The 26,018-nt window shown below is 44.5% G+C and overlaps 1 protein-coding gene across 1 annotated transcript in view; it reads left to right on the top strand.

Annotated features, from left to right (window-relative positions):
- LOC123997587 (multiple PDZ domain protein-like) overlaps nt 1-26,018 on the top strand; it is a 230,892-nt gene that overhangs the window by 84,296 nt on the left and 120,578 nt on the right. The window contains exons 19-23 of the mRNA XM_046301983.1: nt 3,505-3,619; nt 3,733-3,795; nt 5,143-5,253; nt 5,640-5,699; nt 12,215-12,323. Coding sequence (XP_046157939.1) covers nt 3,505-3,619; nt 3,733-3,795; nt 5,143-5,253; nt 5,640-5,699; nt 12,215-12,323 — 458 coding nt within the window. The remainder of the gene's footprint in view (nt 1-3,504; nt 3,620-3,732; nt 3,796-5,142; nt 5,254-5,639; nt 5,700-12,214; nt 12,324-26,018) is intronic.

Below are 26,018 nucleotides of genomic sequence, written 5' to 3'. Positions count from 1 at the left end.
CATAATGAACAAACCACTGTTCATGATTCCACTGGTTTTTGAAAGAAAAGCACATTTTTTGTTCACTAAAATAGCATCATATTGATCATAAATACAGTGTAGACATTTGTTAATGTTGTAAATGACTATTGTAGCTGGAATATGGAATATCTACAAAGGCGTACAGAGGCCCATTATCAGCAACCATCACTCCTGTGATCCAATGGCATGTTGTTAGCTCATCCACGTTTATCATTTTAAAAGCTAATTGATCATTAGAAAACCCTTTTGTAATTATGTTAGCAAAGCTGAAAACTTATTATGATCAAAGAAGCAATAAAACTGGCCTTCTTTAGACTAGTTGAGAATCTGGAGCATCAGCATTTGTGGGTTTGATTACAGGCTCAAAATGGCCAGAAACAAATAACTTTCTTCTGAAACTCATCAGTCTATTCTTGTTCTGAGAAATGAAGGCTATTCCATGTGATAAATTGCCAAGAAACTGAAGATCTCGTACAACGCTGTGTACTACTCCCTTCACAGAAGCTGAGTTTATATACATACAGTACCAGTCAAAGGTTTGAACACACCTACTCATTCCAGGGTTTTTCTTTATTTTTACTATTTTCTAGATTGCAGAATAATAGTGAAGACATCAAAACTATGAAATAACACATATGGAACTATGTAGTAACCAAAAACGTGTTAAACAAATCAAAATATATTTTATATTTGAGATTCTTCAAGGTAGCCACCCTTTGCCTTGATGACATCTTTGCACACTCTTGGCATTCTCTCAACCAGCTCCGTGAGGAAGTCACCTGGAATGCATTTCAATTAACACGTATGCCTTGTTAAAAGTTCTTCAAATGCAGTCACAAAAATCACCATCAAGCGCTATGATGAAACAGGCTCTCATGAGGACCGCCACAGGAAAGGAAAGGAAGACACAGAGGATAAGTTCATTAGAGTTACCTGTCTCTCATGAGGACCGCCACAGGAAAGGAAGACCCAGAGTTACCTCTGCTGCAGAGGATAAGTTCATTAGAATTACCTGTCTCTCATGAGGACCGCCACAGGAAAGGAAGACCCAGAGTTACCTCTGCTGCAGAGGAGAAGTTCATTAGAGTTACCTGGCTCTCATGAGGACCACCACAGGAAAGGAAGTCCCAGAGTTACCTCTGCTGCAGAGGATAAGTTCATTAGAGTTACCTGTCTCTCATGAGGACCACCACAGGAAAGGAAGACCCAGAGTTACCTCTGCTGCAGAGGATAAGTTCATTAGAACTTACATGATTCCATATGTGTTATTTAATAGTTATTTCATATTAAATAACTCAATTAATATTTGGTAGCATTGCCTTTAAATTGTTTAACTTGGGTCAAACGTTTCAGGTAGCCTTCCATAAGCTTCCCACAATAAGTTGGGTGAAGTTTGGCCCATTCCTCCTGACAGAGCTGGTGTAACTGAGTCGGGTTTGTAGGCCTCCTTGCTCGCACACGCTTTTTCAGTTCTGCCCACAAATGTTCTATAGGATTGACTTCAGGGCTTTGTGATGGCCACTCCAGTACCTTGACTTTGCTGTCCTTAAGCCATTTTGCCACAACTTTGTAAGTATGCTTGAGGTCATTGTACATTTGGAAGACCCATTTGCGAGCAAGCTATAACTGATGTCTTGAGACGTTGCTTCAATATATCCACGTAATTTTCCTCCCATTTTGTGAAGTTCACCAGTCCCTCCAGCAGCAAAGCACCCCCACAACATGATGCTGCCACCCCCGTGCTTCACGGTTGGGATGATGTTCTTTGGCTTGCAAGCCTCCCCCTTTTTCCTCCAAACATAACGATGGTCATTATGGCCAAACAGTTCTATATTCATCAGACCAGATTTTTCCAAAAAGTGTGATCTTGTCCCCATGTGCAGTTGCAAACCGTAGTCTGGCTTTTTTATGGTGGTTTTGGAGTAGTGGCTTCTTCCTTGCTAAGCTGCCTTTCAGGTTATGTCGATATAGGACTGGTTTTACTGTGGATATAGATACTTTTGTACCGGTTTACTCCAACATCTTCACAGGGTCCTCTGCAGTTGTTCTGGGATTGATTTGCACTTTTCACATCAAAGTACGTTCATCTCGGCTTGCGTACTATTGTTTGTTCAGATGAACATGGTACCTTCTGGTGTTTGGAAATTGCTCTCAAGGATGAACCAGACTTGTGGAGGTCTACAATTATTTTTATGAGGTCTTGGCTGATTTCTTTTGACTTTCCCATGATGTCAAGCAAAGAGGCACTGAGTTTGAAGGTAGGCCTTGAAATACATCCACAGGTGAACCTCCAATTGACTCAAAGGATGTCAATTAGCCTATCAGAACCTTCTAAAGCCATGACATCATTTTCAGGAATTTTCCAAGCTGTTTAAAGACACAGTCAACTTAGTGTATGTAAACTTCTGACCCACTGGAATTCTGATACAGTGAATTATAAGTGAAATATTCTGTCTGTAAACAATTGTTGGAAAACTGACTTGTGTCATGCAAAAAGTAGATCTAACCCACTTGCCAAAACTATAGTTTGTTAACAAGACATTGTGGAGCGGTTGAAAAATGAGTTTTATTGACTCCAACCTAAGTGTATGTAAACTTCAGACTTCAACTGTATTTCCTTCTCTCAATATCTTCTATGTGGAATAGCACACCACATCCACAGCCTGTCAGAGTGTGGTTATAGATGTTCACTGTACCTCCTACTAGTAGTGTATGTAAACTTCCCACTTCAACTGTATTTCCTTCTCTCAATATCTTCTATGTGGAATAGCACACCACATCCACAGCCTGTCAGTGTGTGGTTATAGATGTTCACGGTACCTCCTAATAGTGTATGTAAACTTCCCACTTCAACTGTATATGCATTGTCATTTTTTCTAATTATACATTTTTCTGAGGTCCGAGACTCATCCTCATAATAGTTAGGGCCATGGTTGTGTGTGTGCCTGGCTCATCCCGAGAGCAGTCATGACTCATGAACACTTTAATGAGCTGTTCTGCTACATAATGGATGTAGGTGAGATGCCTGAGTAATGGAGATCACAGGATTTGTGTGTGTGTGTACGTGCACTGTCTCTCTGTGTGTATGTTTACGTGCATCTTTCTCTGTGTGTGTGCGTGTGTGTACATGTGTCTGTCTGTGTGTGTTTCTGTACGTGCATCTCTCTCTTTCTCTGTGCGTGTGTGTACGTGCGTCTCTCTTTCTCTGTGTGTGTGTGTGTATGTGTGTGTACGTGCGTCTGTCTCTTTCTCTGTGTGTGTGTGTGTGTGTGTGTGTGTGTGTGTGTGTGTGTGTGTGTGTGTGTGTGTGTGTGTGTGTGTGTGTGTGTGTGTGTGTGTGTGTGTGTGTGTGTGTGTGTGTGTGTGTGTGTGTGTGTGTGTGTGTGTGTGTGTGTGTGTGTGCGTCTGTCTCTTTCTCTGTGTGTGTGTGTTTTCACTCGTTTGTGTGTGAACTTACCCTGGCATGTGCCCATGTGCTTCCAGAGTGGAGGTGTGGCAGGAGGATTGCGAGTCTCTTGGCATCAGCATCGTGGGCGGGCACAGCGTCATCAAGAGACTGAAGAATGGAGAGGAACTCAAGGGCATCTTTATCAAGCAGGTGACGCCGTGCTGACATTCCCCCCCCCCTCGACTTTATATTGATTCAGAAATGTATCATAACTTGTATCTTTTTATTTCATTAATTAATTGAATTAATGAAATAAATGACAGGTACTGCCGGAGAGCCCAGCGGGACGCACTCGCTCCCTCAAGACTGGAGACAAGATAGTGCAGGTGAGGAGGAGATAACGCTAGCACAATGTTATAGCAGTGACACAGCATTGATACAGGAATGATACAGGAATGATTGATATAGGAATGATACAGCATTGATACAGGAATGATACAGGAATGATACAGCATTGATACAGGAATGATACAGCATTGATACAGGAATGATACAGCATTGATACAGGAATGATACAGGAATGATACAGGAATGATACAGGAATGATACAGCATTGATACAGGAATGATACAGCATTGATACAGGAACGATACAGGAATGATACAGCATTGATACAGGAATGATACAGCATTGATACAGGAATGATACAGCATTGATACAGGAATAATACAGCATTGATACAGGAATGATACAGGAATGATACAGGAATGATACAGGAATTATACAGCATTGATACAGGAATCATACAGGAATTATACAGCATTGATACAGGAATGATACAGCATTGGTACAGGAATGATACAGCATTGATACAGGAATGATACAGCATTGATACAGGAATGATACAGCATTGATACAGGAATGATACAGGAATGCTAATTCAACACTGTAGCAACGCTAGAGGAACACTACTTACGACACCATGTCTATGCTACAGAAACGCAAACCGCAAATTCCAGACAGGTTGGTGACCTCTGTATCCTCTCCCCCACCCCTCTCTCTCTCTCTCCCTCTCTTTCGCTCTCTCTCCTCTCTCTCTTTCTGGCGTGTTCTCTCTCTTTTGACCCCTTTTCTTACTCTTTCCTCTTTCCATCTCTATCCCCTTCCTCACCACTCGATCTCATGCCATCCCTTTTTATTTCTGTATGTTCTTTCCCTTCTCCTATCTCTTCCTCCTGTCCTCTCCTCTCCTGTCCTGTCCTCTCCTCTCCTCTCTCTCTCTTCCCCCCCCCTCTCCTCTCTCTTCCCCCTCTCCTCTCTCTTCCTCCTCTCCTCTCTCTTCCCCCTCTCCTTTCTCTTCATCCTCTCTCTCTCTTCCTCCTCTCTCCTCTCCTCTCCTTTCCTCTCCTCTCTCTTCCCCCTCTCCTCTCCTCTCTCTCTCTCTTCCCCCTCTCCTCTCCTCTCTCTCTCTCTCTCTCTCTTCCCCCTCTCCTCTCTCTTCCCCCTCTCCTTTCTCTTCATCCTCTCTCTCTCTTCCTCCTCTCCTCTCCTCGCTCTCTCTCTTCCTCCTCGCTCTCTCTCTTCCTCCTCTCTCTCTCTCTTCCTCCTCTCTCTCTCTCTTCCTCCTCTCCTCTCTCTTCCCCCTCTTCTTTCTCTTCATCCTCTCTCTCTCTTTCTCCTCTCTTTCTGTGTGCCTGTGTCTGTATGTGTGTATGTGTGTGTGTGTGTGTCAGGTATCAGGTGTGGACCTCCAGAATGCCAGTCATGAGGAGGCAGTCCAGGTCATCAAGACAGCTCCCAGTCCCGTGGTCTTCATCGTTCAGAGCCTCTCTGCCACGCCAAGGGTAAACATACACCCCCCCACACACACATGCAGCACAAATCATGACCCAACAAAATGTATTTCTATTTTTATATGCCTCAGATGCTCAAGCGTTTTCTTAGAGGATAGGCAGTTTATTGGTGGGTGTCTCTTCAGTGATACAGTGTGTCATGAATGTGTGTCACTGTTGTTGTTCGTGGTGCCCCCTCTTTGCCTTAGAGAATTGGTTGTGTTTGCGCTGCAGCTTCTCTTCTAGGTTAGAATTTCTTGTAGTTGTTGTTATTTCAGCTGGTGCTTGGTGCATGAATGGAGTTTGACGTTCTTCCTTTCACATGTCTATGTGGCTGTCCGTGTATGTGTGTGTGTCTGTCTGTGTGTCTGTCTGTCTGTCTGTCTTTCTTTCTCCAGCCTGTCTCACTAACGGCGCCCAGTTACAGAAAACACAAGGCAAAGAGCAGAGTCATGCCGGTAAGCAACCACCCACTTTCTGAGAACATTTGATGGTGGTGAAAATGTCACAGGCTTGGTTATAACTTGGTTATAACTTTTAAAATGTGTTTATTAGGACTGACCCCAAATAGTCGGCTGGTCGATTGTTTGGTCGATCGGCAGTTGGTCGAGCTTTAGCTGTTTGTGTGTGTATATGTGTATATATACAGTGCCTTGCGAAAGTATTCGGCCCCCTTGAAATTTGCGACCTTTTGCCACATTTCAGGCTTCAAACATAAAGATATAAAACTGTATTTTTTTGTGAAGAATGAACAACAAGTGGGACACAATCATGAAGTGGAACAACATTTATTGGATATTTCAAACTTTTTTAACAAATCCAAAACTGAAAAATTGAGCGTGCAAAATTATTCAGCCTCTTTACTTTCAGTGCAGCAAACTCTCTCCAGAAGTTCAGTGAGGATCTCTGAATGATCCAATGTTGACCTAAATGACTAATGATGATAAATACAATCCACCTCTGTAGCTCAGTTGGTAGAGCATGGCGCTTGTAACGCCAGGGTAGTGGGTTCGATCCCCGGGACCACCCATACATAGAATGTATGCACACATGACTGTAAGTCGCTTTGGATAAAAGCGTCTGCTAAATAGCATATATTATTATTATTATATTAATCAAGTCTCCGTATAAATGCACCTGCACTGTGATAGTCTCAGAGGTCCGTTAAAAGCGCAGAGAGCATCATGAAGAACAAGGAACACACCAGGCCAAGATACTGTTGTGAAGAAGTTTAAAGCCGGATTTGGATACAAAAAGATTTCCCAAGCTTTAAACATCCCAAGGATCACTGTGCAAGCGGTAATATTGAAATGGAAGGAGTATCAGACCACTGCAAATCTACCAAGACCTGGCCGTCCCTCTAAACTTTCAGCTCATACAAGGAGAAGACTGATCAGAGATGCAGCCAAGAGGCCCATGATCACTCTGGATGAACTGCAGAGATCTACAGCTGAGGTGGGACACTCTGTCCATAGGACAACAATCAGTCGTATATTGCACACATCTGGCCTTTATGGAAGAGTGGCAAGAAGAAAGCCATTTCTTAAAGATATCCATAAAAAGTGTTGTTTAAAGTTTGCCACAAGCCACCTGGGAGACACACCAAACATGTGGAAGAAGGTGCTCTGGTCAGATGAAACCAAAATGGAACTTTTTGGCAACAATGCAAAACGTTTATGTTTGGCGTAAAAGCAACACAGCTCATCACCCTGAACACACCATCCCCACTGTCAAACATGGTGGTGGCAGCATCATGGTTTGGGCCTGCTTTTCTTCAGCAGGGACAGGGAAGATGGTTAAAATTGATGGGAAGATGGATGGAGCCAAATACAGGACCATTCTGGAAGAAAACCTGATGGAGTCTGCAAAAGACCTGAGACTGGGACGGAGATTTGTCTTCCAACAAGACAATGATCCAAAACATAAAGCAAAATCTACAATGGAATGGTTCAAAAATAAACATATCCAGGTGTTAGAATGGCCAAGTCAAAGTCCAGACCTGAATCCAATCGAGAATCTGTGGAATAAACTGAAAACTGCTGTTCGCAAATACTCTCCATCCAACCTCACTGAGCTCGAGCTGTTTTGCAAGGAGGAGTTGTCAGGACCCGGTTACGAACCCGGGTCTCCGGAGTGAGAAACAGTCACTTAACCAACTGAGCCACGAATAGTCGGCAGAACCCAGAAGATGAGGCAGACACAGCAGTACTTGAGACGGTGTATTTAATGAAGTAAAAAGTGAAGTTCTTCAGGAAAACATGTAACTCCACAACCTCAAAAGGAATCCTACAAGAACAAAGGTAATCCTCCAAGACAAAAAAGGTAAATCCACAAGGTGGAAGGTAAAGCACAAAAAGCCTCAAAAGATACTCAAAAAACAAACAAACAAGAACAAAAAACAGAATTCCACAAGAGAGTCCACCGGGATCAACGAGAGTTCTCAGAGTACTAGGGCTGGGTGCTAACATACAAACACAGAGCAAAGAACAGAGGAAAACAAAGGGTTTAAATACAATCAGGGAAAACGAGGCACAGGTGCAAATAATAATGGGGATCAAGGGAAAACAAAAGGTCAAAAGGCACAATGGGGACATCTAGTGACCAAAAACCGGAACAACCCTGGCCAAATCCTGACAGAATCCCCCCCCTAGGAACGGCTCCTGACATTCCTACCAGCTCTCTCAGGGTGGAGGGCCCTGAACTGACGAATGAGATCAGGGTCCAGTATGTCTTTGGCAGGAACCCAGGAGCGCTCCTCGGGACCGTAGCCTTCCCAGTCCACCAGATATTGCCAGGACCGCTGCACCCGGCGGGAATCCAGTATCCGATGGACGGTATAAGCCGGCTGGCCTCCAATGACACGAGGCGGAGGGGGAGGTCTGTCTGCCGGGACAAGGGGAGAAAAAACAACAGGTTTTAATAAGGAAATGTGAAACGTGGGATTAATCTTAAGGGATCTGGGTAAGTGTAGGCAATAAGAAACTGGGTTAACTCTCCTGGCAACCTTAAAGGGACCGATGTATTTTTGGGACAGCTTGCGAGACTCCACCCGTAGTGGTAAGTCTCTTGTGGAGAGCCAGACTCTCTGGCCGGGGCGCAGGGTAGCCCCGGGACGGCGACGTCTGTTGGCTTGTTGTTGGTACCTCTGTGAGGAACGCATAAGATTAAGACGGGTCTTCCTCCACATAAGCCGACAGCGTCTGACGAACTTCAAGGCTGAAGGCACTCTGACTTCTGCCTCCTGGTCCGGGAACAATGGAGGGGCATAGCCAAACTGACACTCGTGCGGGGACATACCAGTGGAGGAGGAGCGCACGGTGTTGTGCGCGTATTCGGCCCAAACAATGAAGGACGACCATGTGGACGGGTTGTTACGAGTCATACATCTGAGGGTGGTTTCCAGCTCTTGATTCATCCTCTCAGTTTGGCCGTTGGACTCCGGATGGTACCCTGAAGATAGACTGGCAGAAGCCCCCATGAGTTGGCAAAAGGCCTTCCAAAACCTAGAGGCGAACTGGGGACCTCTGTCAGAAACCATATCTTGAGGAATGCCAAAGACTCGGAACACATGATTAATTACCAACTAAGCCGTTTCCTTGGCAGAAGGTAACTTAGTCAGAGGGACGAACCTGGCCGCCTTTGAAAACCTGTCGATAATGACTAGGATAGTAGTATTGCCATGGGATGGAGGAAGGCCAGTAATGAAGTCCAACGAGATATGGGACCAGGGTCTGTGGGGAACAGGTAAAGGGTGAAGGAGTCCTTGCGGGCGGAGGTGAGAAGATTTGCCCTGGCAGCACACGGGGCAGGCATTGACGAAAGTGGCAACGTCTTCTCTTATGGTAGGCCACCAGAACTTACGCTGGACGAACTCCAAGGTGCGACCTACGCCCGGGTGACAGGTGAGGCGAGAGGAGTGCCCCCACAGAAGGACCTGAGTCCTCACTTTCTTGGAGACAAACAACCGATTGGCAGGACATCCTTTCGGGTCCGGTTCAATAGCTTGAGCTCCTTGAGTATCCTCAACTTGCCACGAGATCGGAGCCACGATCTTAGCAGCAGGAAGGACAGGCATGTCCGTGTCATCTCGAATGGCAGGAGCGTAGACTCGGGACAGGGCATCCGGTTTGAGATTCTTCGACCCGGGCCGATAGTTGAGGATAAACTGGAATCGATTGAAGAAAAGAGACCATCTAGCTTGTCTAGAATTCAACCGCTTCGCCTGCTGGATATACTCCAGATTTTTGTGGTCCGTAAGCACTTGAAACGGGTGAGAAGCCCCCTCAAGCCAGTGTCTCCATTCCTTCAATGCCATCTTAACCGCTAGGAGTTCACGATCCCCCACATCGTAGTTCCTCTCAGTCGGGGTAAGCCGGTGTGAGAAGAAAGCGCACGGATGAAGCTTCTTGTCTTCACCCCTCTGAGACAGGACAGCTCCAACACCAACCTCTGAGGCGTCTACCTCCACCACAAACGGTTCATCCGTAGTCGGTAGTATCAGGACGTGCTGCTTGAGTCCTTGGAAGGCCGTCTCAGCTTCTCTTCCCCACAAAAACCTTGCATTGCCACCCTTGGTTAAAGCTGAGAGAGGGACTGCCACCAAGCTGAAGTTCTTGATGAACTTACGGTAAAAGTTAGTGAAGCCCAGGAAATGCTGAACTTCCTTAACGGATTTTGGGCCAATCCGCTTACCGCCCCTCCATTTGGACTCGACCGGGTTCCACTACAAATCCCAGGAATTGTACTCGGGATGAATGGAATTCACATTTTTCCGGCTTAACGTACAGATGGCTGTCTAGGAGGCGTTTGAGTACTTGTCTGACATGCTTAGTGTGTTCTTGAAGAGAGCTCGAAAAGATGAGGATGTCATCCAAGTAAACGAACACAAATATGTTAAGCATATCCCTAAGCACATCGTTAATGAGCGCTTGGAACAGCGTTCTGTTGCCTGTTTGAGTGTTTAACAGCCTGCTGACTCCGTGAGCACCAAACTTCACACAACTAGAAAATAATTTGACAAATGTGTCTGTTTTTAATCTTTGCTTTGCTGTAATAAAGGCTTTACTCTTCTTTTTGTTAGAACAGACTTTTCCAAATGGTCAGAAAAATAATGTTTATAATAAGAATAATAACAATCCTTTTTCTTGATCTCCTTCTTATTGTTATTATGATCATCATTATAATAATAAGTCATGGCATTATCATTAGTACGGTTAGTATAGCAGCCTTGTATAACCACCATTGATCTAAGAGCCTAAGAGCCCATACTGTTTAGTCTTAATACCATATCTTACTGAGGCCTATATTTCAATATACTGTATAAGCTACTGTATCTGTCAATCAATCATTCATTCGTTCATGCCATCACACAGTATACGAGCCAAATGCAAATCAAGCATTTCGTTTTAAAATACAATAAAGCAAGCCATTAATAATTAGCTTAAACAATAAATAAAACGTTCCAATTCGGAAATTGCATTCACTAATGAATGCGACTGTTTTTAGTCTTTGCCGTAATAAATGCTTAACAAAGAAAACATTACAACAGACTCTCTGGCACACTTATAATTTATTGAGTGTTTATATTGTTCCAAACGCTCAGGGAAATGATATTGTATTCTATTCAGCACCTGTTTGGCAGAGACATAATATACACGCAGCGCTTGCTCCTCACCTTCTTTCTCTTGATCTCCAGAATTTTCCAGAACTAGTCAAATTTATTCCACACATCCGACTTCCCTTTTACCTCCTGAGCAACCAGTAAACATTCCCCGGTTCAACTTTGTCACTTCTTCTGCATCCATTTTTCTGTCACATGTATTACGGTATTCAGAGTTTGTTATAACTGTCGTGACTTTCATTAATCTGATGACTGTTATTTATCTAATCCACTAACTATGTTTAATTGTTATCCGATTTAAAGTAAGCATGTAACAATTAACTCATTAGGATTTGGGGCACCACGATCGCGGTTGTTTAAAGAGTTTTGATCTCCCGAATGAAACTCTAAAGGTCTTGGAAAAATGGAAAAATACATGTTTTAAAATGTTGACCAATAGATTGGTCGAAAGAACAGATGACTCTTGGTCAACCCAAACTTCTTTTAGTCAGGGACAGCCCTAATGTTTATTACCTTGTATTTCCCTTTAAGTTACCAGGACGAAAGGAGGGAGGGAGAAAGGAATCTTATCCCTCTAAAAGTGCCTTAGTGAGTCTAGCTTGATTAGAACAGTCCGTCTGCAATTAACCTTTAATCATTTGGCTTAATAGACCCAGATCTATTAGTGTCATGTCCAACTCTGGAGGATGGAGGGCTGTTAAGCACAATTCATTTGCCAGTTTAATTACATTGAGATCATATGTCCCGAGTTGAACTGGATACTTCAGTATATATCTCCCTTTGGATAATGTTTGATATGTAAAGTGCATTAGATGGATGGGGAAATGACATAGACCCCATTTAGAGGTCTGAGAAGGCAGACAAGGAGCCCATTCATGTACTGCACAGTTACATTTCCCAAATGCTTTAGTTCAATAGAGAGGTGCTGGAGTGCTGCCTGGCACCAAACACACTACACTTAATCTTTTCCCCTGTCATCTACTACCCCTCCTGGAGGCCCTCATCATTTCCCCTGTCGTCTCCTACCCCTCCTGGAGGCCCTCATCCTTTCCCCTGTCGTCTCCTACCCCTCCTGGAGGCCCTCTCTCTTTTCTCTCGTCTTTTTTCTCTCCAAGGCTTCTCTTTATGATGTTTCCAAGGACAGGGTCACATCTTCTCTTGGGCGAACACTTCCTCTTGCAGAGAGTTAAAAGTTCAAGTCAGCTGTCCAGTTCCTGGTGCAGATGAATGGCAGGAGAGGAAGGAAGGCGTTTTAGACTGTGTCAGGGATGGACAGCGTTGGTCCCAGAGTGCTGCAGGTCCAGAGTTGCCCACATCCTAATCTACACGTCAAATCTTTGGTTTCCCCCCCAGCAGAAAGCAGAAGTAGGAGGTGCCCCTCCCCCGATGAGACTCCCCCCGCCCTACCGGCCACCCGGTCAGCTGACAGAGGACCAGGACGAAGAGCTGGAGGGAGTCAAAGGTCAGTCTCTATTCTCTTGACCAATCGGAAACTGTGTTGTTGGGTACATCCGCCTCTTCCCTCGTCTCATTCACGCCTCATAAGCATGTTGAAATTCTGTTGACTTGTGCATGGATCTTCTCAGTAATGACTGCCAGTGAAAACACGTTCTTGCTGTGTGTATATATGCCTTAAAGAGATAGCTCAAGGCAATGCTACCAAATACTAATTGAGTGTATGTACACTTGGAATGTGATGAAAGAAATAAAAGCTGAAAGAAATAATTCTCTCTACTATTATTCTGAAATTTCACATTCTTAAAATAAAGTGGTGATCCTAACTGACCTAAGAAGGGGAATTTTTACTAGGATTAAATGTCAGAAATGATTAAAAACTGAGTTTAAATGTATTTGGCTAAGGTGTATGTAAACTTCCGACTTCAACTGTATGTGAACCACCGTTTCCTCTCGTGTGTGTGTGTGTGTGTGTGTGTGTGTGTGTGTGTGTGTGTGTGTGTGTGTGTGTGTGTGTGTGTGTGTGTGTGTGTGTGTGTGTGTGTGTGTGTGTGTGTGTGTGTGTGTGTGTGTGTGTGTGTGTGTGTGTGTGTGGAAGCTTATGTGAATAACCTTTGCCTCTCGTGTGTGTGCATGTGTTTGCAAGCTTGTGTGTGTGACTGGTCATTGGGGACTTTCTCGATACACGTGTGTGTGTGCATTTTTGTGTACGTGGGTTACATGCCTAACCCGTGCATGTTACATGCCTAACCCTTAGTGTGTTACATGCCTAACCCGTGTGTGTTACGTGCTTAACCCTTAGCGTGTTACATGCCAAACCCTTAGCGTGTTACATGCCTAACCCGTACGTGTTACATGCCTAACCCGTACGTGTTACATGCCTAACCCTTAGCGTGTTACATGCCAAACCCTTAGCGTGTTACATGCCAAACCCTTAGCGTGTTACATGCCTAACCCTTAGCGTGTTACATTCCTAACCCGAACGTGTTACATGCCTAACCCGAACGTGTTACATGCCTAACCCTTAGCGTGTTACATGCCAAACCCTTAGCGTGTTACATGCCTAACCCGTACGTGTTACATGCCAGACACTTAGCGTGTTACATGCCTAACCCTTAGCGTGTTACATGCCTAACCCGTACGTGTTACATGCCTAACCCTTAGCGTGTTACATGCCTAACCCTTAGCGTGTTACATGCCTAACCCTTAGCGTGTTACATCAAATCAAATCAAATTTATTTATATAGCCCTTCGTACATCAGCTGATATCTCAAAGTGCTGTACAGAAACCCAGCCTAAAACCCCAAACAGCAAACAATGCAGGTGTAAAAGCACGGTGGCTAGGAAAAACTCCCTAGAAAGGCCAAAACCTAGGAAGAAACCTAGAGAGGAACCGGGCTATGTGGGGTGGCCAGTCCTCTTCTGGCTGTGCCGGGTAGAGATTATAACAGAACATGACCAAGATGTTCAAATGTTCATAAATGACCAGCATGGTCAAATAATAATAAGGCAGAACAGTTGAAACTGGAGCAGCAGCACAGTCAGGTGGACTGGGGACAGCAAGGAGCCATCATGTCAGGTAGTCCTGGGGCACGGTCCTAGGGCTCAGGTCAGTTGAAACTGGAGCAGGAGCATGGCCAGGTGGACTGGGGAAAGCAAGGAGTCCTCATGTCAGGTAGTCCTGGGACATGGTCCTAGGGCCCAGGCCAGTTGAAACTGGAGCAGCAGCATGGCCAGGTGGACTGGGGACAGCAAGGAGTCATCATGTCAGGTAGTCCTGGGGCATGGTCCTAGGGCTCAGGTCCTCCGAGAGAGAGAGAAAGAAAGAGAGAAGGAGAGAATTAGAGAACGCACACTTAGATTCACACAGGACACCTGAATAGGACAGGAGAAGTACTCCAGATAAACAAACTGACCCTAGCCCCCCGACACATAAACTACTGCAGCATAAATACTGGAGGCTGAGACAGGAGGGGTCAGGAGACACTGTGGCCCCATCCGAGGACACCCCCGGACATGCCTAACCAGAACGTGTTACATGCCTAACCCGTACGTGTTACATGCCAGACACTTAGCGTGTTACATGCCTAACCCGTACGTGTTACATGCCTGGTCAAAAGTAGTGCACTAAACTATAGGGAATAGAGTTCCTCTTTGGGACAGAGACTTGTATTAGCAGTGGGTCTGACTGACTTAAGTCCCCCCTGCCTCCTTTCCTGCCCCAGTCATCCACTTCTTCTGTTCAATCAGATGGCTAAACAATGATCTGAGATCAGGACCACAGTGGAAAGGACTCGCTTGGGGTAACAGCCACAGCATACTGATTCCACACCTGGGTTCAAATAATATTGGCAATCTTTCCAAAATCTTGAACGTTTGCTCTAGGCTGGGGTTTTCTGTTTTGTGAGCATGCTATTAGTCCGTTAAGACAGACTAGCTCAATCAAGCACAGATAAAGCCATTTGAAATGATTTGTAATAGTATCTGAACCCTGATGTGCCTGATGGGAAGTCATTGTGGAAATGAAGATGTAAATCCTGCAATAAGACAGGATGCTGTTTGTCTATATTTAGGCTACTGTACGTGGAGGGGTTCTGATCGAGGCCTGTGTTGGGATGTAATCCCAAGCTATACACAGAGACGTGTCCTTATAGGCTACAAGGCAGCAGTCTACAGCTAGTGTAGTTGTAACGGGATTCTCCCTGGGAAGGAGAGGCGGACCAAAAGGCAGCGTGGTTATAATTCATGGTTCTTTAATAATGAAACTATACATGAATAAACTACAAAAACAACAACCGTGTAAACCCCAAACAGTCCCGTGTGGAACAAACACTGACACAGGAGACAACCACCCACAAAACCCAACACAAATCAGGCTACCTAAATATGGCTCCCAATCAGAGACAATGACTAACACCTGCCTCTGATTGAGAACCATACACAGAAACAGACAAACCAGACATCCAACATAGAATGCCCACTCAGATCACACCCTGACCAAACAAAACATAGAAACATACAAAGCAAACTATGGTCACGGTGTGACAGTAGTCAAGTTTTGAAACTAAAATAGTGTTTCTGATTGGACAAGTCATGGTAGTCCCTCCCAGTTTCACTCCCGTTTGGTGCCTAACCACCCCTGGTGTCCCAGATCTCAATCAGTCCCTGATAAGAGGGCTCAGATCTGATTAACACTCATATTTATTTACTGCATATTGAGTTCTCCATGTCCACCTGGGGTTGTTGACAGTGTGAGTCCCAAATGAAACCCTATTACCAATAGTGAACTACTTTTGCCCATGGCCCATAGGGCTTTGGTCTAAAGTAGTGCATTACATAGGGAATGGTAGTGTATTACATAGGGAATGGTAGTGCATTACATAGGGAATGGTAGTGCATTACATAGGGAGTGGTAGTGCATTACATAGGGAATGGTAGGTGCATTACATAGGGAATGGTAGTTGCATTACATAGGGAATGGTAGGTGCATTACATAGGGAATGGTAGTGCATTACATAGGGAATGGTAGGTGCATTACATAGGGAATGGTAGGTGCATTACATAGGGAATGGTAGGTGCATTACATAGGGAATGGTAGTGCATTACATAGGGAATGGTAGTGCATTACATAGGGAATGGTAGGTGCATTACATAGGGAATGGTAGGTGCATTACATAGGGAATGGCATTACATAGGGAAGGTGCATTACATAGGGAATGGTAGTGCATTACATAGGGAATGGTAGTGCATTACATAGGGAATGGTAGGTGCATTACATAGGGAATGGTAGGTGCATTACATAGGGAATGGTAGTGCATTACATAGGGAATGGTAGTGCATTACATAGGGAATGGTAGGTGCATTACATAGGGAATGGTAGGTGCATTACATAGGGAATGGTAGGTGCATTACATAGGGAATGGTAGTGCCTTACATAGGGAATGGTAGGTGCATTACATAGGGAATGGTAGGTGCATTACATAGGGAATGGTAGTGCATTACATAGGGAATGGTAGGTGCATTACATAGGGAATGGTAGGTGCATTACATAGGGAATGGTAGTGCCTTATATGGGGAATAGCAGTGCATTACATTTTTTTTTCCTTTATTTAACTAGGCAAGTCAGTTAAGAACAAATTCTTATTTTCAATGACGGCCTAGGAACAGTGGGTTAACTGCCTGCTCAGTGGCAGAACAACAGATTTGTACCTTGTCAGCTCGGGGATTTGAACTTGCAACCTTTCGGTTACTAGTCCAACACTCTAACCACTAGGCTACCCTGCCGCCCCTACACACTAACCACTAGGCTACCCTGCCGCCCCTACACTCTAACCACTAGGCTACCCTGCCGCCCCTACACTCTAACCACTAGGCTACCCTGCCGCCCCTACACTCTAACCACTAGGCTACCCTGCCGCCCCTACACTCTAACCACTAGGCTACCCTGTCGCCCCAGAGAATAGGGTTCCATTTGGGATGCATCCAGCAACTGGCAGCATTCATTTTCTAATCTAATGAAGATTTGATGAATTTCTCATGAATGTGGTCGGCTGAAATTTAGTAATACTAGACATTTTGAAATCACTACTCAAACTACTATCAGATAATTGCTATCAGGCAGACACTTTGAATAGACCTCTTTTTAAATTCCCTTTATTATAGCCCTAATATCATTGTTAAATTGTCGTAAACATTGTTCTATCAAATGGGTGAGGCCCAATAACCACACAAAACATCCTCAATCCATTCAACCTTGAGATGGACGTCCCTGATTTATAGGCTCTGGGCTGGCAAGGGCTTTTGGCCTGAAGTCTGTTTGTGGTCGCTGCCGTGTGTGTCTGTGTCCACACACACACACACACACACACACACACACACACACACACACACACACACACACACACACACACACACACACACACACACACACACACACACACACACACACACACACACACACACACACACACACACACACACACACACACACCAGTTCAGCCCAGAAGCCTTTGCAGGTGTGTGTGTCTGTGTGTGTGTGTGTGTGTGTGTGTGTGTGTGTGTGTGTGTGTGTGTGTGTGTGTGTGTGTGTGTGTGTGTGTGTGTGTGTGTGTGTGTGTGTGTGTGTGTGTGCGCTGAATAGATGTGTGCATCGTTGCAGTGAATGAATGCCACCATCCAGACTGTATCACATCTGGCCATGATTGGGAGTCCCCATAGGGCGGCGCACAATTGGCCCAAGGTCGTCCGGGTTTGGCCGGGGTAGTTCGTCATTGTAAATAAGAATTTGGTCTTATTTGTGCAACAATACTGGATCTGAGTACAAATAGGGGCTAGGGGACTAGGATTAGGGGCCTGGGTTAAGGGTAGGGGACTAGGATTAGGGGGCTGGGTTAAGGATAGGGGACTAGGATTAGGGGCCTGGGTTAAGGGTAGGGGACTAGGTTTAGGGTCCTGGGTTAAGGGTAAGAGCTAGGGGACTAGGATTAGGGGGCTGGGTTCAGGGTAAAAGGCTGGGGGACTAGGATTAGGGGTCTGGGTTAAGGGTAGGGGACTAGGATTAGGGGCCTGGGTTAAGGGTAGGGGGCTAGGTTTAGGGTCCTGGGTTAAGGGTAGCGGACTAGGATTAGGGGCCTGGGTTAAGGGTAGGGGCCTGGGTTAAGGGTAGGGTACTAGGATTAGGGGCCTGGGTTATGGGTAGGGGACTAGGATTAGGGGCATGGGTTATGGGTAGGGTACTAGGATTAGGGGCCTGGGTTAAGGGTAGGGGACTAGGATTAGGGGCCTGGGTTAAGGGTAGGGGACTAGGATTAGGGGCCTGGGTTAAGGGTAGCGGACTAGGATTAGGGGCCTGGGTTAAGGGTAAGGGCCTGGGTTAAGGGTAGGGGATTAGGATTAGGGGCCTGGGTTATGGGTAGGGTCCTAGGATTAGGGGCCTGGGTTAAGGGTAGGGGGCTAGGATTATGGGCCTGGATTAAGGGTAGAGGGCTAGGATTAGGGGCCTGGGTTAAGGGTAGGGGGCTAGGAGCTAGGATTAGGGGTTAGGGGCTAGAGAGAGAGAGATAGAGGCCCAGTTGAGCAGGCATTTATCCCAGTCAGTCAGAACCTGGCACCATTTCTGCTAGCTGGATGAATAATGGAGGAGTCAGCGTTGTACAGAGTGTATGCTATGCTACAGTTGCCAAGGGGCTAGACCTTGACCACCCCTACTCAGTCGGGTTCAGCCCATCACTTACTTGCATCAACACAAATTATACAGATCCATAAGTGGGCAATGTACGTAGACACTTGCCACGCAAACTGTGACTCATACTTGTGTTTACCAACTCAAAAATGGGGACATTTCAGTCATTGAACAGACACATATCCAGAGTGACTTTGTCAGTGAGAAATTACAACATTACATTACATTCTATATGGAGTTAAGGCAGTTTAGATCTGTAAGGCTTTACTCAGACATTGGAGAACTCAGAAGTGAGAACTTAGACATATAGCCCACCTACCTACAGTGTAATAAATAACATATTTTAATAGTTTCTTTACTGTTTGTTTTGTTTTGATAAAAGACCTTGCCCCAGTGGCTCCCCTGTACTTACAAAAAAAGATGGTATGTCATTATAGTATGAAGCTATCTGTGGTCTTACATAGCCAGAAAGCATGTTTTGAGTTGGTACGCAATTGAGTTTTGTTTTCTTTCATACTATGAAATTGGTTTCCGATTGATTGTTGTGCAGAGCAATTCCAAGGTGTGTGTGTGTGTGTGTGTGTGTGTGTGTGTGTGTGTGTGTGTGTGTGTGTGTGTGTGTGTGTGTGTGTGTGTGTGTGTGTGTGTGTGTGTGTGTGTGTGTGTGTGTGTGTGTGTGTGTGTGTGTGTGTGTGTGTGTGTGTGTGTGGCACTTGTAACTGGTCATGTTTGCAGTGACTCATTGTAAACCAGTGAGAATAAAGGGAAGTATCATTGTGTCCCCAGTGTGCAGGAGAATTTGTATTACTGTAGTATAGCCTCTTTGTTTTCTTGATTGATTCTACCTTCTACCTTCTTTGCTCAGGAAAATTTATAAAATACGCAGTCAGAGGCGTATAGAAGTCGGTGCCAGCACACAAACACCAGGGCTCAGGACGGCAACCAAAACACCTGCATTTGTGACCCTTTGACTTGGCAGTTTATTCTAATAAACACATCCATTTGACCGTTGCCCAAAATGCAATTGTGGGATAAAGACAGTTTTCAAAGGAACTATTTTTGTTATCATTACAGAGAGGATAGTCCCAACTTTCTGTGAGTATATAGTTTATTTCTCACCTCTCAGTATTGAGTTCATTGCACCACTTTACAACCGGAGTATGCTATGTACAGTAATAGGCCTATATGGTTTTAATGCAGCCATGGAGCCAAGCGGAGTGTGCCATTTGTGGTGAATAGGCCTACAAAGCGCTGGAGAGGTTTTGTGGGACATTACATTTACAGATAGCCATTTAGGCTAATTGAATAATCTATCTAGCACATGATCTGGTGAATAATAATATAGCCTTGGCTAATATGCACAAAAAATAAATCGGATAACCCTGGATGATTACCCTGGATGATAACCCTGGATGATTACCCTGTATGATAATGCTAGACTACTGTAGGTCTTGGCTAGCCTACTGTAGGTCTTGGCTAGCCTACTGTAGGTCTTGGCTAGCCTACTGTAGGTCATGGCTAGCCTACTGTAGGTCATGGCTAGACTACTGTAGGTTTTGGCTAGACTAATGTAGGTTTTGGCTAGACTACTGTAGGTTTTGGCTAGACTACTGTAGGTCTTGGCTAGCCTACTGTAGGTTTTGGCTAGCCTACTGTAGGTCATGGTTAGACTAATGTAGGTTTTGGCTAGACTACTGTAGGTCTTGGCTAGCCTACTGTAGATTTTGGCTAGACTACTGTAGGTCTTGGCTAGCCTACTGTAGGTCATGTCTAGACTACTGTAGGTCATGGCTAGACTAATGTAGGTTTTGGCTAGACTACTGTAGGTCATGGCTAGACTACTGTAGGTCTTGGCTAGACTACTGTAGGTCTTGGCTACACTACTGTAGGTCTTGGCTAGACTACTGTAGGTCTTGGCTAGACTACTGTAGGTCTTGGCTAGACTACTGTAGGTCTTGGCTAGACTACTGTAGGTCTTGGCTAGACTACTGTAGGTCTTGGCCATATCAGATATCTTGAGTGTGCGTTGAGCTCAATAATGATGGTTGAGTAATACATCCCCTCTCTTGAACAACGACAACTAGTTGCTTCCAAAGAGGTTTTTCCCCCCGCAGTAGCATTTTGAAATGTTATACAGTCGATGGGCAGTTGAGGGGGAGAGAGATGTTGAGAGGCTTGCTCATGACAGCAGAAGACCCCAGTTGAACATGCAGGCACTGCAGCAGGGCAGACAGTTACATAATAGGAATCATGAGGATAGTGCACTTTGCTGTTTAACAAATTCCAGAGACTCTGGGTTCGCGCCCAGGCTCTGTCGTAACCGGCCGCGACAGGGAGGTCCTTTTGGCCTAGCGTCGTCCGGGTTAGGGCGGGTTTGGCCGGTAGGGAAATCCTTGTCTCATCGCGCACCAGCGACTCCTGTGGCGGGCCGGGTGCAGTGCCCGCTAACCTAGGTTGCCAGGTGCACGGTGTTTCCTCCGACACAGCGGTGCGGCTGTCTTCCGGGTTGGATGCGCGCTGTGTTAAGAAGCAGTGCGGCTTGGTTGGGTTGTGTACCGGAGGATGCATTACTTTCAACCTTCGTCTCTCCTGAGCCGTACGGGAGTTGTAGCGATGAGACAAGATAGTAGCTACTAAAACAATTGGACACCATGAAAATTGGGGAGAAAAAAGGGTAGAATTCAACAACAAAAAAATATATTTTTATCCTCCCCAAAAATAGGACGTTTTGATCGAGGTGAATGTGCAGATAGAATGTGCAGCTCACACCAGTGCGACCAATTACATTTTTCATCTGTTTAATAGCCAAGTTAAAAGGGTCGCTAAATGAGACCAAATAGTTGCAGTATGGAGCCCTGTGATGACTAGAATGTTTTATAAGATTAATGTGTGATTTAATAGTGGTATTAACTCCCGGTCCATAGTTAATGTGAGCTGTGTGATTTAATAGTGGTATTAACTCCCGGTCCATAGTTAATGTGAGCTGTGTGATTTAATAGTGGTATTAACTCCCGGTCCATATTTAATGTGAGCTGTGTGATTTAATAGTGGTATTAACTCCTGGTCCATATTTAATGTGAGCTGTGTGATTTATTATTGGTATTAACTCCTGGTCCATAGTTAATGTGAGCTGTGTGATTTAATAGTGGTATTAACTCCTGGTCCATATTTAATGTGAGCTGTGTGATTTAATAGTGGTATTAACTCCCGGTCCATAGTTAATGTGAGCTGTGTGATTTAATAGTGGTATTAACTCCCTGGTCCATAGTTAATGTGAGCTTTGTGTAGGTGTCCATTTAATGCTCGGCCACGAGAGTGGTATTAACTCCTGGTCCATAGTTAATGTGAGCTGTGTGATTTAATAGTGGTATTAACTCTTCTGGTCCATATTTAATGTGAGCTGTGTGATTTATTAGTGGTATTAACTCCTGGTCCATTTGATTTCGCCTCCGCTGGTCTTTTAACTCTCAACCTCTCTCTTCTCTCTTTGAGCTGAGCCCATGCAGTGATTTATTAGTCTTCCCACACCTGGTATTAACTCCTGGTCCATACCGTGTTATTGTGAGCTGTGTGATTTAATAGTGGTATTAACTCCTGGTCCATATTTAATGTGAGCTGTGTGATTTAATAGTGGTATTAACTCCCGGTCCATAGTTAATGTGAGCTGTGTGATTTAATAGTGGTATTAACTCCCGGTCCATAGTTAATGTGAGCTGTGTGATTTAATAGTGGTATTAACTCCTGGTCCATAGTTAATGTGAGCTGTGTGATTTAATAGTGGTATTAACTCCTGGTCCATAGTTAATGTGAGCTGTGTGATTTAATAGTGGTATTAACTCCTGGTCCATAGTTAATGTGAGCTGTGTGATTTAATAGTGGTATTAACTCCTGGTCCATAGTTAATGTGAGCTGTGTGATTTAATAGTGGTATTAACTCCTGGTCCATAGTTAATGTGAGCTGTGTGATTTAATAGTGGTATTAACTCCTGGTCCATATTTAATGTGAGCTGTGTGATTTAATAGTGGTATTAACTCCTGGTCCATATTTAATGTGAGCTGTGTGATTTAATAGTGGTATTAACTCCTGGTCCATATTTAATGTGAGCTGTGTGATTTAATAGTGGTATTAACTCCTGGTCCATAGTTAATGTGAGCTGTGTGATTTAATAGTGGTATTAACTCCTGGTCCATAGTTAATGTGAGCTGTGTGATTTAATAGTGGTATTAACTCCTGGTCCATAGTTAATGTGAGCTGTGTGATTTAATATGTGAGCTGTGTGATTTAATAGTGGTATTAACCGTATTAACTCCTGGTCCATATTTAATGTGAGCTGTGTGATTTAATAGTGGTATTAACTCCTGGTCCATATTTAATGTGAGCTGTGTGATTTAATAGTGGTGGAGAGACCGGTGGCAGAAGGACATATGGATTTCTCTAATTACACTGTCCAGTGTGTGTGTGTGTGTGTGTGTGTGTGTGTGTGTGTGTGTGTGTGTGTGTGTGTGTGTGTGTGTGTGTGTGTGTGTGTGTGTGTGTGTGTGTGTGTGTGTGTGTGTGTGTGTGTGTGTGCATTTGTGTGTGTGTGTGTGCATGTACATCACTCAGAGACGCAGTGTGTGTGTAAAGTCTCCAGTGTGTTGTGTTCCTGGACAGCTTGTTATTGACTGTGTGTGTGATTGTGTGTTGAGGACTGAAGTGGGTCGACAGCCAGCTACACTGCACTCAGTCCCATCCCAGCCTCCAGTTGTGTCTAAGAGTCTGGCTGGCTGGCTGTTTGGCTGGCTGTTGTGGATTGTCGTGGCTGTCGTGAGTCTGGCTGGCTGGCTGTTTGGCTGGCTGTCGTGGATTGTCGTGGCTGTCGTTAGGATAAGGGTTAAGGTAAGGGTTAGGGTAAGGTAAGGTTTGGGTTAGGGTAAAGGTTAGGGTTAAGGTAAGGTAAGGTTTGGGTAAGGTAAGGGTTAAGGTTAGGGTAAGGTTAGGGTTAGGGTTGGGGTAAGTTTAGGGTAGGGCTAGGGTAAGGTTTGGGTTAGGGTAAGGTTTGGATTAGGGTTAGGGTAAGGTTAGGGTAAGGTTTGGATTAGGGTAAGGGGTAAGGTTTGGGTAAGGGGAAAGGTTTGGGTAAGGGGAAAGGTTTGGGTAAGGGGTAAGGTTTGGGTAAGGGGTAAGGTTTGGGTAAGGGGTAAGGTTTGGGTAAGGGGTAAGGTTTGGGTAAGGGGAAAGGTTTGGGTATGGGGTAAGGTTTGGGTTAGGTTAGGGTAAGGTTAGGGTAAGGTTTGGGTTAGGGTAGGGTAAGGTTTGGGTTAGGGTAAGGTTTGGGTTAGGGTAGGGTAAGGTTAAGGTTAGGGTAAGGGTTAGTAGATGTTTGAAATGATAGTGATAGTCTATAGAGCATCTACGGATGGACTATCCAGATAGTGTTTTTCTCAGTCTCCACTGCTGCAGTCCAGCTCTCACATAGTCCTTATGAACATAGTGTTGGTCTCTGGAGTGGGAAGAATGCTGGCGTACTCTGAACGATTGCATTTGACTCTGAGAGCCTTTGGTAAGGACTACACGACAGAGAAGGAAACAGTATTGGCATGAACATGATAACACATTATCTGGGTCGCAATTGGCACCCTATTCCCTTCATAGGGTGCACTACTTTTACAGTTGAAGTCAGAAATGTACATACACCTTAGCCAAATACATTTAAATGTAGGTTTTTCACAATTCCTGACATTTAATCCTAGTAAAAATTCCCTGTCTTAGGTCAGATAGGATCACCGCATTATTTTAAGAATGTGAATTGTCAGAATAATAGTAGAGAGAAGGATTTATTTCAGCCTTTATTTATTTCATCGCATTCCAAGTGGGTCAGAAGTTTACATACACTCAATTAGTATTTGGTAGCATTGTCTTTAAATTGTTTAACTAGGGTCAAAGTTTCGGGTATCCTTCCACAAGCTTCCCGCAATAAGTTGGGAGAATTGTGGCCCATTCCTCCTGACAGAGCTGGTGTAACTGAGTCAGGTTTGTAAGGTCTCCTTGCTCGCACACGCTTTTTCAGTTCTGCCCACACATTTTCAGGGCTTTGTGATGGCCATTCCAATACCTTGATTTTGTTGTCCTGAAGCCATTTTGCCACATAGCCTGGTTCCTCTCTAGGTTTCTTCCTAGGTTTTGGCCTTTCTAGGGAGTTTTTCCTAGCCACCGTGCTTCTACACCTGCATTGCTTGCTGTTTGGGGTTTTAGGCTGGGTTTCTGTACAGCACTTTGAGATATCAGCTGATGTACGAAGGGCTATATAAATAAATTTGATTTGATTTCCCACAACTTTGGAAGTAAGTAGGCCGAGCTACCTTTCAAGTTATGTCGATATAGGACTCGTTTTACTGTGGATATAGACATTTTTGTACCTGTTTCCTCCAGCATCTTCACAAGGTCCTTTGCTGTTGTTCTGGGACTGATTTGCACTTTTCGCACCAAAGTACATTAATCTCTAGGAGACAGAACACGTCTCCTTCCTGAGCGGTATGACGGCTGCGTGGTCCCATGGTGTTTATACTTGCGTACTATTGTTTGTACAGATGAACGTGGTACCTTCAGGCGTTTGGAAATTGCTCCCAAGGATGAACCAGACTTGTGGAGGTCTACAATTTTTTTTCTGTCTTGGCTGATTTCTGTTGATTTCCCCATGATGTCAAGCAAAGAGGCACTGAGTTTGAAGGTAGGCCTTGAAATATATCCACAGGTACACCTCCAATTAACTCAAATTATGTCAACTAGCCTATCAGAAGCTTCTAAATCCATGACATAATATTCTGGAATTTTCCAAGCTGTTTCAAGGCACAGTCAACTTAGTGTACGTAACCTTCTGACCCACTGAAATTGTGGTACGTGAGATAATCTGTCTGTAAACAATTGTTCGAAAAATTACTTGTGTCATGCACAAAGTAGATGTCCTAACCGACTTGCCAAAACTATAGTTTGTTTTAACAAGAAATTTGTGGAGGTGTTGAAAAACGAGTTTTAATGACTCCAACATAAGTGTATGTAAACTTCCGACTTCAACTGTGTATAGGGTTGTGATCAGAAGTAATGCACTATATAGGGAACAGGGTGCCGTTTTGGGACGAGACAACTAATTGTCATTCATTGAAGTCCTGGTACCCTACAATATCTATGAGGTGTCCTCTGGGGTCTGGTGTAATGGTTGACTGTGGGGTAAACTCTCCCTTTGTGGTCTGTGTATCCAGGGTAACGGGAGCTCAGCTTTGTCTTGGTGTGTGTGTGTGCGCGGAGGTGAATGGTCAGTCAGTGTTGCTAAGTGTGTGGTGGTGGTGGTGCTGGTGGTGGGGTGAAGGGTCAGTCAACCAGCCAAGCTCTGGGTAGGACTGATGATGTCTTAGAAGTACCTTGCAGGACTATCTTTTCAAATAAAATATGTGAGTGCTCTGTTGCTGTTTTCAAAGTTGCTTATGTTCAAAATTTAACAGAAACAAAATGTACTCATACTCTTTGTTGTATTAACCAATACA

The sequence above is a fragment of the Oncorhynchus gorbuscha genome, linkage group LG02, assembly GCF_021184085.1.
Source record: "Oncorhynchus gorbuscha isolate QuinsamMale2020 ecotype Even-year linkage group LG02, OgorEven_v1.0, whole genome shotgun sequence".
Lineage (NCBI taxonomy): Eukaryota > Metazoa > Chordata > Actinopteri > Salmoniformes > Salmonidae > Oncorhynchus > Oncorhynchus gorbuscha.
Note: the sequence above shows the minus strand (reverse complement) of the source record. Positions and strands in the feature narration are given on the sequence as shown.